Source organism: Watersipora subatra, chromosome 9 (assembly GCF_963576615.1).
Source record: "Watersipora subatra chromosome 9, tzWatSuba1.1, whole genome shotgun sequence".
NCBI lineage: Eukaryota > Metazoa > Bryozoa > Gymnolaemata > Cheilostomatida > Watersiporidae > Watersipora > Watersipora subatra.
In genome coordinates this window covers 26773761-26791528 of record NC_088716.1, presented here as the reverse complement: position 1 = coordinate 26791528, position 17768 = coordinate 26773761, and the positions used below count along the sequence as shown (strand labels likewise).

Genomic DNA, 17768 nt, shown 5'->3' with positions numbered 1-17768 from the left:
TAGGCATAGTCTATCAGCTTGTAGACGTAATCTCCTGTAGGCAAAATCACTTGTAGACGTAATCTCCTGTAGGCAAAATCACTTGTAGACGTAATCTCCTGTAGGCAAAATCACTTGTAGGCGTAATCTCTGGCACCCGCGCAAACGTGAGATCGAAAGACTCAATAATACACTCACACCATAGGCCACCATAATTAGTCTACATTACAAGTCGACGCTTAAAATGGCTAACACGAATCCAAACTGGGTTGACGAGGTATAACATCGTTTGAGAGGCTCGTTGACATGAGCTCATTTTAGCTATCTGTTTGTTTTGCAATATATTCATAACTTAAAGTATTCCATTTTACTGCAAATAAAACCATATTTTGCGTGGTGTTCTAAAATATGCTGCTTATCACGTTTAGTTAGTTGCTGCACTAAGTTTGTAACAAAACTAATCACGACTTAAACTGATGGTGAACAATTTGTTATGAGTGGTAGTGGAGAAATTATGTCATGCATAACTAATCCGAATCCACACAAAACATCAGTGTTGAATTTGCTTGTCATATTATTTTATTTTGACTATGTTTAGTGTGTGCACTTTTACTTAGCTTGTAGAAATTAATTTGATTATTACTGGTTCAGGTACAAGTGAAGGTGTCAAGCTATTGTAAGTAATGCTGTAATTTACCAGTAAAAGTTACTTCTTTATTCTATATGTCAAATAATTGAAATAGACAATTGTTTAAACAAAATTTTAAACAATAATATTAATCACAAAAGGTTAAAATAGCTAATGAAAGTTACATCCTTTCTCAAACGGTCGTCCGTGTTTGCTTGGCTCGGCCCATGCGGCTGCGAGTTTCGATAGTCAGATGAGAGTCATGGCAGTCCTTATATGTAGAGATAGGTAGTTGAGATAGTAGTGTAGAAGAGGCTCAGCTGATGAAAAAGAAGGAGGCTCCGTCGGTAGAGAAGAGAGAGGCTCCTCAGCGGGCAGAGGGAGAGCTTCCAAGGTTCTCAGGAATAGAGAAAGATGGGGATAGAGATGCTGAGTCATTGGAGCTGTTCTCTTTTATAGATGTCTGGCATATGGGATGGTTAGCCTGTGGGTGTAGGCTGAGTGTTAAGGTTCAATACTTTCTGTCAAGCGTGCGAAGGTATCTTGTTTGCGTAAGTTTTCAGCTGGTGCACGTGATTTCGGCGTGTAGGGTAGAGCTTGTGACTTACTCCTGGTATCTAGGTCATGTTTGACAGGGGTAGCAGATATATATGTGTGTACTCATTTGATTCGTCACTAATCTTTCTCTGGTGGTTTTCTGGTGATGTTGGTTGATAGGTTTAATTGCTTCCACTTCCCTTTGTTAGTTTCCACAGGCGGTGTTGATGCAGCTTCCATGACTGATTTCTTCCAATTCTGAAGTTTCTAATTTTCTTTAGACACTTCCAATTATTGTATTTTTTGACATCTTTTAGGCGTCTTGCTGCTTGTATGCATGGTCTGTGGTCTGGCTGCATTCCCTATTGGTATACTGTTTTCGCAGTATTTCCATACAACAAATTACTCTAGTTGTTAGGGCTAGATGTTAGTACTAGATCTAGTATAAGATGACTTATTGTGTGATGGCAGCCAGAAGAGCCAGCTGAATTCACTAGCACGACTAGACAGTTTGTTAAGCTATCACTAATTGGCTGCGTGCAGGATCAGTCAAGCATGAAAAAATTAGCCAGCGAGTTAGATAAACTGTCATGGGTGGCCATGAAGAAATTATGTTATGCATAATTAATCGGAATCCACACACAACACCATCGTTAAATTTGCTTTGTCATTTTATTTTGACTATGTTAATTTTGTGTACTTTTGCTTTGTCACGTGGGAACTAATTTGATTATTACTGGTTCAGGTACAGGTGAAGGTGTTAAACTATTGTAAGCAATACTAATATTTACAAGGAAAAGTTACTTCTTTATTCTTGAAGTCCAACAAATAAAATGAACAGCTAACAAAATTCTAAACAATAAAATTAATTACAAAAGGTTAAAATGGCCAATAAAAGTTACACTCTTAACCAAAACATGTTTGCCCCAGAAGATTCAGGAGTGCCTGACACCAAGGATTTTGCCTCTGGAGGCACGGTACTGAACCCATTGGGCACAGGTTCTGGATCGGCCCCATTCCATGAGTTATTTCCTCCTCGAGAAGCCAGAGTTCCTAATCGACACCGGATGTAAAACCAAACCCCTTGAGCACAAGGACAAAGATATATATATATATCACAAATGTATATGGTAAATAGATATGTTATATATCATAAATATGTTGCCGTGTTCCTGGCAACCTCTGACACTGGCGATGGACCCGCCATATCTTAGCTCAATGAGCTCACACTGACTGCAGTCTTCACAACTCTGTCGGCTGAGCCCATCAACCTTCCTATGGCACAACCCGGCCCAGTGCTCAAGTGTATACTAAAACTCTACTAAAATTTCCAACTATCTTGCCACCTGGTTGAATGGTTCCTGTCTCCTGCGCAGCTAGCGAAGTGAAGAACGGGTGGCTTGGAGCAGAAACTGCCACTCATAGAAATATGGTCGGAAGGTTTTCACGGCCTTCCTCAGCCTCCAGAAGGTGGCTGAGGAAGGTTTTCACGGCCTTCCTCAGCCTCCAGAAGGTAGCTGATGAAGGACTCTAGATGGTGAGTCCAAATGGCTTTTTCCATAAACCAGAAGTGGGTTGCAAAGGCATTTGCCAGTAGCTTCTGACCAGATTCGGTGCGCTGAAAAACTTGCTGCCAGAGAAGACATCGAGACTATCATTGATCCGGGAAAAGTGATAAGTGTACTGTTCTGTGACTGTGTTCAACCGGCGGTAATGCAAAATCATCACTTCCCATTCTTCTTCCGGTCTAACATGACTGGTCAATTCCAGGCGCCTCCAGAAAACTCAATGAGCCCCTTGCTGAAGAGTTCTTGCACCTAGCCTTCTGCCTCAGCCTCCTTCTCTGGTCCAAGCTGGTGGAGAGGTTGACGCATAGGCTGATTTATCCTCTTTAGCGAACTGGTGTGTTCCACCTTGAAAATCCAACCCAAGTCTCCTTCACCTGTGCTGCATGTGCTCTGTTAGCTAGTTGGTAGCTTTGCTAATCGTTCAGCTTGTCCCAACACCGTGAATTTTTTTTTCGCTGCCAAGATCAGGTTCTCGAAGTGGTTTTGCCTCTGGCGCTTTCACGATTCAAGCTTTAAAACCCGAGCTGAAGAGAGGCAGTTCCTCATTCACTGGGTATTATTCACTCCAGTGTATGCGGTGCCAGCTGAAAGCCGTAGAGGCTGTTTGGCTAGTTTCAGGCACTGCGTGACTACATTTTCCTTTGGTCCTGGCCAGTTCAAGCTCGTAGCCATCAGGTGACAGCTTGAAGAACTCTATCAGCCTAAATGGCTAGTGACTTTGGGTGGTGACCCGACATGGAACTGATTTCTCAGTCCAGGCTGACAACACCATATCTCGCACCACTTGTGCTTTGTTAAGTGATAGCCTATCTGTAAAGTGTCTATCTGTACAAGTCAACGATTGCTTTACGATGGAAACCACGAGCTGCTGAAACTCTATAGCACACTGGAGGGCCACCAGAAATGGAATCCCCAAGATGACATTTTCACTGATGTTACTCACCACAAAGGCTCTTTGGTCTTCACATTCCGGAGTCGTATCGGCAGTCGCACAACCCCATAGAACGGCAGCCGAGTCCTGTCAGCCATGCAATCGTGACTGTCACTCTCTTTGAGCAAGTCTCTTGCGCCCTGAAGGAGCCTACCGAACACTTGCTTAATTTCCAAGTTGCAATTAGTAGTGACAATAGATAAGAAAAAGCTTTGTGTTTCTTACCAAGTATTAATTACTTTCATTGCTAAGGGCGCAAAAAAGCATTTTTGACATATCAACGACTACCATTATTTTTCAAAAATTCTTCATTGCTTAGCGCTTTATCTAAAGACAACAGGTTGAATTTCAATTCTCAGAATGATCACTACTGGTGGAAGGGAGGGTGCTAAATCGACTATTCAGATTAGTCTGCTGGGCTACCATCAGAATGGAACTAACTGCCAAACTATAAAGGAGAAATAAATCATGATGCCAAAGAACAAAGAAAGCTTTTATTAACACATTTTATAATTTACTACTTTACAGTTACAAGTTTACCATAAATTACTAATTATTGGTTACTGCTCTAACAAACTGGTCTGTACACCAGAACCAGAATACAAAACAAACACAATTCCTAGTTTTCTATAAACATGTTTCTAGTTTGTCGTACTTATGATGCTACTGGTTTTGTGAGGCTCATCCGAGTACTTTGATCAGCTGATATGATTGGTGCCATAAGCAAGATCTTCTTTTGCTAAAAATACTCAACATTTTGTTTTCTGTCGGAGATTCTATAAATATTAATCTCAGGGTTTGTCGTTTGTTGGTCCTCGTGTCCAGTTATAGCGATAGTGGCTTAAAAAGGAAGACTGCTGCACACTGGAATTGAACTCAAAAACCCCGATTCTGCAGGCAGGCATGCCGTCCATTACACCACGCGGCCTAGTTGCCGTACAATGGAATAATTGTATATATACTTATTACACCCGCCAATCTTTAATAGTAAATACCGTAGTTAATCATACTCACGCATCACCTAGCACGATTGAACTACTAAAAGAAAAATGTGCCCAGAAAATACTTCCCCAAATGCCATAAATATATGTAGGCCTATATGTAATATATGCACATATAGCGTAAACCCAATTAAATTTATAACAAACACAAAAAAATGCCTTCATTTAAAAATTAGAATATTACATCTTGATTAAAAATAAATTTTCTGTGCAAAAACTTTGTTATTACCCATGCAACGCCGGTCATTCAGTAGTAGGTATATAACTTCATAATATCAATAAACGTGTATTGTTGTCACTTGGCTAATCAGAACTGGAGCTTTATGTTATCGATTGCAGTTCGAATCCAAAGGATATGCAGTTATTAAAGATTTTGCTACTAATGAAGAGTGTGATGAGATGAAAGCTGAGATGTATCGAGTTTTGAACGAATTAGAGATTACTGCAGAGCATATGGCTGTGTTCTCTTCTAGTGATGAGGAAAAGTTTGAGGTAAATTCCTGAAACGCCTTATGAAACTAGGGTGGTTTAAGCTGTTCGCTAATATTACAAATTACATGACAATTTGGTTTTTCCTCATCGCAAACAAGCTTATTTTAATACCCCTGACTAGTGTTTCAGAGGAGTTGGCTTCCCACTACTGTATTTCAATTACACAATCGCATTGTTTTTATTCATTAATCCGTGTTTGCATTATAGGCTTCTAAATGGGACTACTTTTTTAAAAGTGCTGGAAAAGTGAGGTATTTCTTTGAGAAGGATGCTTTGAAAGAAGATGGTGGGTAAACTCTGTTTACACTTACTGTACATGTAGTTCTGGTCAGAGATGCTACCACTGTCTGTTGCTGCTGTCATCAGTTGAGGAAATTCGAAATTCCTTCACTATATGGTACAAAGCTAATTCGAACACACAACCATTTTTACATTTTTGTCCCAAGATCACTATATTGTGCAATTGATGGGCTATTTTGAAGTGAGCATATCATGTTGTTAACCATGAACATGTCACTCTTAAACATAAACTGAATCAATTAATATTTGCTGTTACAATGATGTGAAAACACGACGAAATGAAAAGCTGTTTTTGCTCAAACTACAATTAAAAAATGTTTAAAGATTTCTAATAAGCAGTAAATATGTTATCCTCATATTGATTTAAACTATACTATTATCAGTAAGCTGACCTCTTATTTGGTAATAGTTGTGTAAACAGCTAGTAACTGTGTGAAATAGAAGATTCCATGATGTTCAACTGGAATACCCCCTGATGGCTATCTAGGATATTCCACGATGTTATATTCGGGGTATTACACCAGTATCTCATATTCTAGGTACTCTGACAGTGCCCAAAGATCGCAGTATCTGCAAGGTTGCACTCGGTAAGTTTTTTAGTCTAAGATTATGGACAAAGACTAGGAATAAAGACAGATATTTTAAACAAACTTAAAAGTAAAAAATAGCTAACAGTAACTAAAAGTGTGCTTTGAATAGATGCGAGTGATGACAACCCTGTCAGACAACCTACTTCATATCGTTCTGGCTAATTGCTCAAAGTCTAAGATATGAATATTGCTCCTCAGGCACTGATCATATAATTCTACCCTTAAAATGACTAGTGTTGTTGTTTTAGCTCTTCACTGGCATAATGAAGTCTTCAAGAGATTCTCTTTCAGTAACAAAATGAAGGTATGTAACCTGCTTGAGGTAATCATCATTATATTGATTCATGTTTAGAATTTTAGAAATTGCATGGCTATTACAAACAGCTTATAAACAGTGGCAAGTGGTGTAGTTACCTGCTACCTGCCATTAGCCTGGCACATTGCCAATGGCTAATTTGAGTAAGCTGTTATTGCTAAACTTACTAATAAGAGCCATGAGAACAAGCTTTAGTGATGTTGCGCCGAAATGCAGAGTGCTATGCATATTTTAACTTACACATTGACTCGTCGTTAAAAGAATTAATTGCATCTGGCGTAGCTCAATGGGTTGGTTTATCGCCTGGTGAATGGGAGGTTCCGAGATCAAATCCAGCACGAAGCCAATCTTTTATTTCTAGATTTTAATAGCTATAGCTGGACAGACCGAACAATGGACTTTGAGATTTAGATATATATATAGAAAATAGATAGAGACTGTGGAACAGTTATCACAGCAGCTAATGCCAGCGTTACATTGTGATAAGTTTATATATCATGAATTGTTGTAGAGCTGTTTATGTTTCTTGGAGTTGTTCTACCTTATTTATTTATAGCATCTTGATACTTGCTTTCCTCTTCCTTCTTTCTTCTTTGACATTTGTCTGCAGATTTGCTAATTAAAATTGATTTAATTTAATAATTCATGTTTAATTCAGTGGTTAGGTTTTCATATTATTCTATGGGAGTGGTTGAGCTAAAGACCTGTTATGTTGAGTTCTCCTACTTTGGAAAGAGTATCTTTAGCACCCAACATGACTGCCTGTTTATTTGTGTCCCATCTTATCGCTGAATAAAGCAGGTTTCAGCAAATAAAAAATATTCCAAGTAGCCACTGCAGTAATCTGCATTGTTGATTTGGAACGGAAAGGAATAGAGAGAAGAGAGCAATTTAAGGGTGGATGCCCTTCCTGTTGCTTATCTAAAAATCTAACCAAAACCTGTCGTTTCCCCTCTACTAGGCTTCAGTCAACACCTTATCACTTTTTTTTTAAACATAAATTTATTTGCATAAACATTTTATTGTATATGTTATACCAAATTAAACAATAAACTGATAAAGTCACAGTTGATGGATCTGGTAGCACTACAGTGGTTGCTTAGCAATGATCAGTTGTGTCATGTTCCTATGAAACATGTTGTAGTCTTTGGCTCACGATCTTGGATACAAACAACCTGTGATTCCGGAGAGTGTCTACTTGTTCAATAATCCTGGATCTGGGGCTCATGATGATCACCGGGATGGCACTTACTTGCAGATGGAACCTATGAAGCTCTGTGGTCTCTTTCTCGCTCTCGATGATGCCAATGAGGAAACAGGATGCATGTGGTTTATACCCGAGTCACACAGGAAAAGTAAGTTAACATCTGGGTGCTCAAAGTACGCTGTTGCTGTCGTGTACAAAGTCATAATAGGTAGGTTAGCAACTATAGACTGTCATACGAATTCTCCTGACATAGCCAGTGAAGATATTTATAGTTAATTCTGCTCACCAGCAACTACAGGTTACTAATATTTTAGTATTGCCTATTCAACAATGTACCTCGGTCATATATCGATTACATAAGTTTTTTTTGTTTAATATTGTGTGAACATAAATGGGAAGAATTTTCTATAGCTTTCAAACCATAAACCATAGTCACAAAACCAGAAACAGATTCAAATTACCTAGTGCCATAAACCACAACAAACTCAACAGTAACCTGCTAAATTCATTTAATAATCTCTTCACTCATTTAAGAACTCTTCTTCTGCAATCTTTTAAAACAAAACTCAAACTACACCTACTATCCTCTGACCAATAATACCATTCACCATTTAGCCTTACCTATTTTAACCATTTCATATTACACTTTGTTTTCATGACTAGAAAACTTGTCATATATTTGTATACTATTTTCACTGAGCTATTATTTGTCCACTTTTTGTTTAAACAATACTCATATCAATCCTCAAGCTTGTGTTCTACATATTTTATGCATTCAGTTCTAATATTATTATATTAGTTAGACTATTCACTAGTTTTTTAGTTAGACTATAGTTTCTTTGCGGTCCTTTTTATTTTTTTGTTGTACACCGCTTTTTAGTTAGTTTACTTGCCGTGGTACCTTGTGGAAAACATATTGTAAAATATGACTATTGATTACCACAATAAATATTGCTCAAAAAAAAAAAAAAAAGAAGATAATTCCAAATTTAACGGTAGCATAGCCATGGCATAATCGCTTGCGGCCATTATAAAAACTTCAGTACTAGCCGATAGTCAGTATTTGTTAAATTTTAATTATAAGATTTGTCATGTTATCTACACTAAAATCATGACGATATTATGTTGTGATTTCAGTAGGTAATCTTGCTCTTGTATGTTCACCTGGTGGCTGTTCCACACAAACATAATTGGATTAATTTCTGCCTGTATATTTAATCAGCGTTACTGGGTTAATTTGCAGTCTGATTCCCTGAATATAAGGACCATGGTAGCTCCACTCTCACCATTGTAGCTTTACTCTCACCATTGTAGCTTTACTCTCACCATTCTAGCTTTATTCTCACCATGGTAGCTTTACTCTCACCATGGTAGCTTTACTCTCACCATTGTATCTTTACTCTCACCGTGGTAGCTTTGCTCTCACCATTGTAGCTCCACTCTCACCATGGTAGCTTTACTCTCACCATTGTAGCTTTACTCTCACCATTGTAGCTTTACTCTCACCATGGTAGCTTTACTCTCACCATTGTAGCTTTACTCTCACCATGGTAGCTTTACTCTCACCATTGTAGCTTTGCTCTCACCATGGTAGCTTTACTCTCACCATGGTAGCTTTACTCTCACCATTGTAGCTTTACTCTCACCATTGTAGCTTTACTCTCACCATGGTAGCTTTACTCTCACCATTGTAGCTTTACTCTCACCATGGTAGCTTTACTCTCACCATGGTAGCTTTACTCTCACCATGGTAGCTTTACTCTTACCATTGTAGCTTTACTCTCACCATGGTCCTCAATCACCAATTCTGATTTCTTATAGTATAGGCATTTTTTTATGTCATTTAGGTATATAATATTTATATGTTAATACATGTGTTTATTTAGATTCTAGATTCTGCTACAATCAAACGGATATGTTATGATATGATGAGGTAAATCGTTAAAGGTAATTTGCTTTGACAGGCAAGCCTGAGCTTTCTAATGTGAAAGAATAAGATGAAATGGATTGATATGTTTAACTCAACACCGTTCTGTTGTTGATAAGTTCTGTGATGATTGTAGGTGGTGATCGTAGACTCGGTGCAGATGCAAGTAAATTTACTCCTTGTCTAGCAAAAAAAGGTTAGTCTGTGTGTGGGCTTCCTTAATTCGACAATTGCAGTCTTGCCTCAACTTGCAATCATCCCTACATACATGTGCAAATAATTTGCTATACAAGGAAAAATTGAGTAAATATTTATCTTGACTTGAAACATCACATTTTTGTAAGTAAAAGTGATAAAGCTGAAATTAATTGTAAATATATTAGAAACATATTAAACAAGAAATGCGTAAGTTATATAACGGTATCAGAAATTTAGGCTATGTATTTTTATGACATCATTGACTCTACACTTCTATCTACATGTTTCTAAGGTAACAATAAAAGCATATTTTTACTAGCAATAAGTATATACACATATTGTCTTACATATTGTAGTCTACCTGATTTTGCCCGGATTATTTATAGAACAAATAAAGCCGTTTAGTCAACCAAAGTCAACATGTGCTCCTATAGTAAACAAAACAAAATACAGACAACATAATTTAGGTTTTTATAATCAGTTTTTGCATAGTTATATATATAATGCATGTTTTAATGCTTTCATATTATGTACAATTATTTGAATTATTTCTTTTTGCTCTAGAATGAATTAATCAAAATACAGTATATCCTTATGAAAATATTATATCCAACATTCGATGATTTCAACTTACAAATAGAATATGGATGAAGATTAACTTTGTTTGTTATCAATTGTATAACAAAGTTCTCCGTGATAGTAGACACAAAAGAATTTTATTGTTTTTGTTCAGAATTGACTCTGTTCGTACTGCGCACAAAGCCAATTCAAAATTGTTCTGTCCGAGTCCCTACAATCAGTTAAACTTAAGATATTCAATTACAGATATAATTTATATATAAATCTAAGTGGTTGTTGGTTTGTTTGTCATATATCCATATATAGCAATTGCAATTCGGAATGACAAAACCGCTTCACACTGGAACTGAACCAGGAACCACTAGTTTTGCTGACAGGCGAGCTAATCACTACGTCACGCAGCTACCTTGCCATGCTAAGTAATAATTGTGGACATAATTATTACATCTTTAATGACGCATGGGACTGCTAGTGTACTAAAAGAAAAAAATCTGTGCCCAGTGTTCCTAAGAATGCGATAAATATAGGTATATGCAATACATAGCAATAACTTAATCAAACCTATAGCATACACAGAAATAAACAAACACCTTCATTTAAAAGTTAGAATGATAAATGTTATATATGTTTATTAAAAATAAATCTTCTGTGCAAAAACTTTTTTATTACCTCTTGCAACAGAATGAGGGGTAATAAAAAATATTAATTTTAGCTGAATGCCAACGTCGAGCATTCAGTATTAATAATATGATAATGCAGCGATGTTGCTAGAGTTGAGATGTGGTTATGATATTTTATTTTATCCACTAGCTGCATTACCCGCCTACAGTAACAGATTCACGGGCAGCATAAGGTTTATTGAGAGTTGGCTTTCATACTGTAAAACAACTCCAAATATGCAGTTACATTTCCTTCTCTCCCTCTCTCCCCTCTCTCCGTCTCTCCCCTCTCTCTCTCCCCTCTCCCTCTCTCCCTCCCTCTTCCCCCTCTCCCCCTCTCTCTCCTTCTTTCTCTCTCTCTCCCCCCCTCTCCTCCTCGCTCTCCCTCTCTCTCCCCTTCTCTCCCTCTCCCCCCCTTCTCTCCCTCTCTCCCTCTCTCCCCCTCTCCCTTTCTCTCCCTCCTCCTCTCCTCCCTCTTCCCCCTCTCCCTCTTCCCCCTCTCCCCCTCTTTCTCTCTCTCTCCCCCCTCTCCCCTTCCCCCCTCTCTCTCTCTCCCCTTCTCTCCCTCTCCTCCCTCTCTCTCCCCTCTCCCTCTCTCTCCCTTTCTCCCCCCCTCTCTCTCTCCCTTTCTCTCCCTCCCTTAGTTCAACGCAACACTTGCGGATAGACAACATTTTTGGTTTTTCTGTCGGGCGTATGAAGAAACAGTTTTTGGCGTGTGCCTACTTTTGAGCAGGCGACGTATAGCTGGTCATGGCTGATGCAGGGTGACAGTAAGTCGATAGCAGCTGCTCTCTTTCTTTTCACAATAGCGTATCGCAACCCTCGGAGTACTCGTGAAAGTTCTGTAATAGTAAGTTACAGTAGGCCTACTCGTAGCTGGAAAAAAATTAGTAACTCGGCTGCTGAAGGAAATGAACACGACCCACTATCACGAACACCGGCAAATCCAACGTTATTAAGTAGTGGAGATGTGGCAATTCATATACAATACAACATCGTATAAGAAACACTTACCTTTTTGATGTGGAAATTTAGTAGGTGAGAAATGCGTTTTTCCAGTGGCTCCAAGAAACAAACGTTTACGTGACCTTCTCGGTACGCGTTGGCAGTAAATATTAATTGCATGTAAATAACTACTCGTTAATTTATTTTATTTAATAAATAGTACATTTGTATAGCTGTATAGACACCTTTGTATAGGCAGCAGAACTCAGGAAGGCGCTTTTTAACACAGCAGAAAATTTGCTGTTTAAAAAACGTGCTAACCGGGGATTTCGGTTAATGCGCCCCAGCGGTGAAAGAAAACAACAGAATCGCCACACCTCTATATAAGCCGCTTGGCTCAAATCGTCAAAGAAAAGTAGCGGCTAATAGTCCATATTACGAAATTACGATATTTAGTATTCATATTAGTTCGGTTGGCTTCGTTCGACCGAATGGAAAAAGAAAGACCGCTCTATAATTTATTTACTGTTACTACACATATTAATTCAGTTCGCTTCGTATGACCGAAATTCGTACGACGATACAAGGAAAGACCGCTCTATAAGGCGGACACTCAATCAAACAGACAGACAACGATTGCCGTTTATATAGTAGATTCTTTTAACAACTAGATACATGTATATGATTTACTATATACTACATGATAGCTTACTAATGTTTCCTTTTGTTTTTAATTGTACAATTGATTTATGATTGTACATCGTCTCCGACAAATTTATCGTCTTAATAATTCTAGTTGTATACAGCTTTCACATCTCTATTTTTGCTAATAGTTGGTATAGGCATGTAAGCTTAACTATATGTATGCAGGTTTTGTGTTAGGAGCTGATGTGCAACTTTACTGAGATTTATTCGTGAAATATTTCACATTATTCAGGATCCTTGGTTCTTATCCACGGACTTGTCGTACACAAAAATAACAACAACGAGACAAATGAACCAAAGAATGCCTACACTATGCACCTTGTTGAACAGGAGGGGACAACTTGGAGTCCTGACAACTGGTCTGTTTCATTTATACCTTGCTCAAACTTAGCAGTTGTATTCCTTCATACTTGTGTAGTTTAAAAAGGATTGACAACTCCCGATATCTGACAAGTTTATTGTACTATAGGCCAGTTTGAATAAACTGAGTACTACTGGTCTCTGTATAAGATTTCTTTGTAGATGCTGATAGAGGTATCAACACTTTATACAATACTTCCACATTACCTTAAACTTATATGCTTATTATAGACTCCTCAGAGTACTGTCAATAGGTTATTCATACATCATACATTACTTAGGCTATTGCCATAGAGTTATCTGTAGACAAGACAGGAAATCTGGTGTGGATTAGACTGATATACATATACTGTATTTCTTGACTCTCAGGCTACATAAAAAAGATTTCGAAATAGTGATGAATAAATGCAACTCAAAACCTACTAAACCTTTCAAAGTTGGGAAGACAACTGCTAATACTGCTGATTGCTAGATCTCTCTATAAGTATTAAGGATAATAAAATCAAATACTATGGATATAAATATACAACAATTATAGTATGATTACATCCTAGTATAGTTAGCAGAATATTTCTGAGCAATCATCAGATGTCTGTTTGTAACATCTTAGCAATATGGCTAACTCTTTCTGTTGTAACTCTATCTCTTCGAATTTCACTTTTGACTGTGGCTTCCTGTTTCATAGAATAGTAAAGTATCTTAGCCTGTTGCCCTGAGGGTGTTTTCTTCCTCTCTCGTAACGTCGACTGAGCCTGCCAGGCAAATCATGCATACGGTGCAAAAAGAGACTGTTGTTGGCTAGTCAGTCTAGCCAACTATTTTCAAGCAAATTACATAGCTGGTCACAGTTTCCCTTCAACAACACTCACACTACCACCATAGAGTTAACCATATATAAGACATTACTCACACTTCCACCATAGAGTTAACCATATATAAGGCATTACTCACACTACCACCATAAAGTTAACCATATATAAGACATTAGTCACACTACCACCATAGAGTTAACCATATATAAGACATTACTTACACTACCACCATAGAGTTAACCATATATAAGACATTACTCACACTAACACCATAGAGTTAACCATGCATAAGGCATTACTCACACTACCACCATAGAGTTAACCATATCTAAGACATTACTCACACTACCACCATAGAGTTAACCATATATAAGACATTACTCACACTAACACCATAGAGTTAACCATATATAAGACATTGCTTGCACTACCACTATAGGGTTAACCATGTATAAGACATTACTCACACTACCACCATAGAGTTAACCATATATAAGACATTACTTACACTACCACCATAGAGTTAACCATATCTAAGACATTACTCACACTACCACCATAGAGTTAACCATGCATAAGGCATTACTCACACTACCACCATAAAGTTAACCATGTATAAGACATTACTCACACTACCACCCTAGAGTTAACCATATATAAGGCATTACTCACACTACCACCATAGAGTTATGTCAGACATTACTCATCCCACTGTCATAGACGTACCCATATATGAAATGCTGTTCAGACATCTACCATAGACTCATCCATACAATTACTAAGGTTTTCTACTCAGAAATATCGCTTAGGCCCCAAATGCTGATGGCAAGGCTATTGCGTCGTTTTAGCTAAGAAAGTGATTGGCTAAACATGAGTTTCCATCTTCAGTTTGCCAAACCTTTTTCAAGCAACATAAAACATTATCATATTCGTTATTGAAATCACCCTTTACCAAATTTTTCAATATTTTTGTTGTACTGTTTTCAGGCTGCAGTCAACAGAGGAGTTTCCCTTTACCCCCTTGTACTCCAATTAAGAGTGACTAGCTGAATCTTGAACAGTATATTTATTTAAAGTTTTTGTATTTATTTTTAATTATGTATGATACTTGCATCAGCAATACTGTTTGAAACTGTTTATTGCTTTACTCTTGTTTTCTATTTAAAATTGGTATTTACATTGCAATTTTATAAGAGTAACAATCAGTAAGTTAATCTTTACTATTCTAAGTATAAATATAATACATACAATTAACATGTATGATATATATAACATATATCACTGCATACTTAAAATTATTCAATTTAAAAGTTACTCAAAAAATGGTGAGGTAAACGTGAAGCAAAATTAAAATAATATATCTGAAAGATAAATCGATTTTTTTAGAGTTTTATGTTGACAAGCCGAAGCGTCATCATTGTAGTTCTATCAAATTGGGTTGATTTGACAAAAGAAGGTAGAAATACAGATATATTTTGATCAAACTGCCTGCCAACGCTAGGCAAACGTGCAGCTGTATCTCATGTTTTCAAACTAAACATAGAAAACAAATGGAATCATGCATGAAATTTATTCAAAACCTAAAACTTTTTCAAGGAAGCCCAGCGCAGAATACGACACTTAATTGATTTGCAATCGTTCAAGCGATAATGAGAGCATGACCCATTTGTTGCATGATGGGAGTTGTGCATTCATGCTGTATCGATGTCCAAGGTCACAGCAGTAGTCGTGGCTGCCATGATAAGCTGATGAGGCCAGGGAATTAAGCGATAAAGGTTTTATATACAAGTAGGTGAGTGTGAAGAGAGCTACCGCCCTTCTTTGAGGCTGTTACGTCTGAGTAAGTTCTTTTCATGCGGTGCGGTTGACAAACTGTAATGTTTTTGTTAACTAGACAGTGCAACTGCTGATGGCTGTTGAAAAAAGCATTTGTTACATGATAATTAATACATTTAGGAACATACTCCAAGCATATGATGGTATATAGGTGCATTCTTCAAAATACATATACATGTAGGTATTAACCACATTACACACCTTTTTAACTCTTTTTAACACTCTTATTCTTTCCTTTAGCCTTGTATTCCATTGTCTGTGTTATACTCCTATCTCTTCCATACTTACATAGGTATGTCTTGGTGTCAATTACAGCTGCTGCCATTCCTTCCTCAAATTTGTTTACCGTTTTGTTATCTTCTCTATTCAAGTGTCGAAGGTAATTGGATAAGAAAATTGCAAATGTCAAGCAAATAATAGCACAGCTCGAAGTCAGTTTGATAAGTTCTAGTATGTAAAACTAAACTCTGGCATTTATTAATCAGAAGCCTCAGTCATTATTGCTCGCTCTGGAGAAAGAGAAGAAAGAAAGAAGCAAAGATGACACTGACTAAACAACGCAACTTCTTCAGTAACTCACTAAAATCCAGATGTGTTAAATGGGTTTTCTTCCCTAATGCCCTAACTTCACTATATCTTAATTCTCATGTCTATTAACTACTGCTTTCACATCAGATGATATTCTCGGAATTGTCACTTTGCTGAAATAAAAGATCTTTTTGATTAAAGGAATATTTTTCAGAGATTAAAGTAACTTAAGTATGAATGTATATTGGCCTATATGCTAATCCCTCTAACGGAGGCTTGGCAGAGGCACATACTATGTATATTGGCCTATATGCTAATCCCTCTAACGGAGGCTTGGCAAAGGCACATACTATGTATATTGGCCTATATGTTAATCCCTCTAATCCCTCTAACGGAGGGTTGGCAGAGACACATACTATGTATATTGGCCTATATGCTAATCCTTCTAACGGAGGCTTGGCAGAGGCACATACTCTGTATATTGGCCTATATGCTAATCCCTCTAACGGAGGGTTGGCAGAGGCACATACTCTGTATATTGGCCTATATGCTAATCCCTCTAACGGAGGCTTGGCAGAGGCACATACTATGTATATTGGCCTATATGCTAATCCCTCTAACGGAGGCTTGGCAGAAGCACATACTATGTATATTGGCCTATATGCTAATCCCTCTAACGGAGGGTTGGCAGAGACACATACTTACAAGTCATAATAATGATATCTAGATGAATTTAGGATCTGAGTGATTAGGTTTGGCTATTAATTATAATTTAAAAGTGGGCGATCTTTACAAGGTTTTAAAAACTGGCCTTTGTTCAATAATTATATACATGTATTATAATCATTATTGCATTATTATTGAATTATTGCATGGTTGTGTCTGTATGACCACCATGTGCCATTGTAATATGTGGTGTTTAAGGAAATTACTCACTTCAACACCGCACTAACATCGTTGATTAGTAACTACTACATGTATGTTCTCGTTTTATCCAGACTATACCTCTATGATTGGTTACTCGAAGGCAAGCTGCTTTTTGTGATATGGCTGTCAAGAGTTGAGTCAATTTATATAACTGGACCTAGATGTTTAGTGCAAGCCTAATATGTAATGCAAACGTGATGCAAATGTAGCGATAGAAATACTCTTTATTCTCATAAACCAAAACCCAATACACAAGTAGCAAAATTCTAGAATAGAGCAAAGACGATCATAAGTAGTAAAAGCCAAGTGATATAAAATATATCTTACACCAATGGCCGTATCTGCCATTAAGCTCTGTCTTGTACGTCTACGAGGTGTCAATGTTAAAAGAGGATGAACTAGTATGATTGTTCTCTTTTATAGGCACTTGATTAGCTTGAGGGTAGATGGATAAGTGTTCAGGGTTGTGTCTTTAGGTTACTGAGGTTGGTCACTGAGGGAGCACTGTCTTTGGGTATGTCATCAGAAATTCACCAGATTAATGAGATGGTATATTCAGGTTATTTTGTCAATGTCCGATGTTAGCTGGCAGGGGGCATAGATTTTGACTTCTTTTGGTGGTTTCTCTGATATGCGATCAGCTCATCTTCTGTGACTGATTCTTTAAAGTTTGGAGTTTCTAACTAGTTTGTTGCTGCTTTCCAATTATTGGACTTTGGATGCCTTCAAGGGTCTTGTTG

General features: G+C 37.5%; 1 protein-coding gene across 3 annotated transcripts in view; it reads left to right on the top strand.

Moving 5' to 3' along the window:
- The window catches only part of LOC137403844 (phytanoyl-CoA dioxygenase domain-containing protein 1-like), a 29939-nt gene extending 15050 nt beyond the window's left edge, over window positions 1–14889 (top strand). Inside the window, exons 1-9 of one of the 3 annotated variants that reach the window (XM_068089914.1) lie at window positions 139–256; window positions 4984–5136; window positions 5344–5422; window positions 5976–6023; window positions 6275–6330; window positions 7601–7697; window positions 9613–9672; window positions 12798–12924; window positions 14725–14889. In XM_068089914.1, the coding sequence (XP_067946015.1) occupies window positions 224–256; window positions 4984–5136; window positions 5344–5422; window positions 5976–6023; window positions 6275–6330; window positions 7601–7697; window positions 9613–9672; window positions 12798–12924; window positions 14725–14773 (702 nt within the window). In that variant the 5' untranslated portion in view covers window positions 139–223 and the 3' untranslated portion in view covers window positions 14774–14889. Of the gene's footprint in view, window positions 1–138; window positions 257–4983; window positions 5137–5343; window positions 5423–5975; window positions 6024–6274; window positions 6331–7486; window positions 7698–9612; window positions 9673–12797; window positions 12925–14724 lie in introns of those variants that run through there. The other 2 variants (XM_068089912.1, XM_068089913.1) reach the window with 2 other exon arrangements.
- Window positions 14890–17768: the final 2879 nt, after the last annotated feature.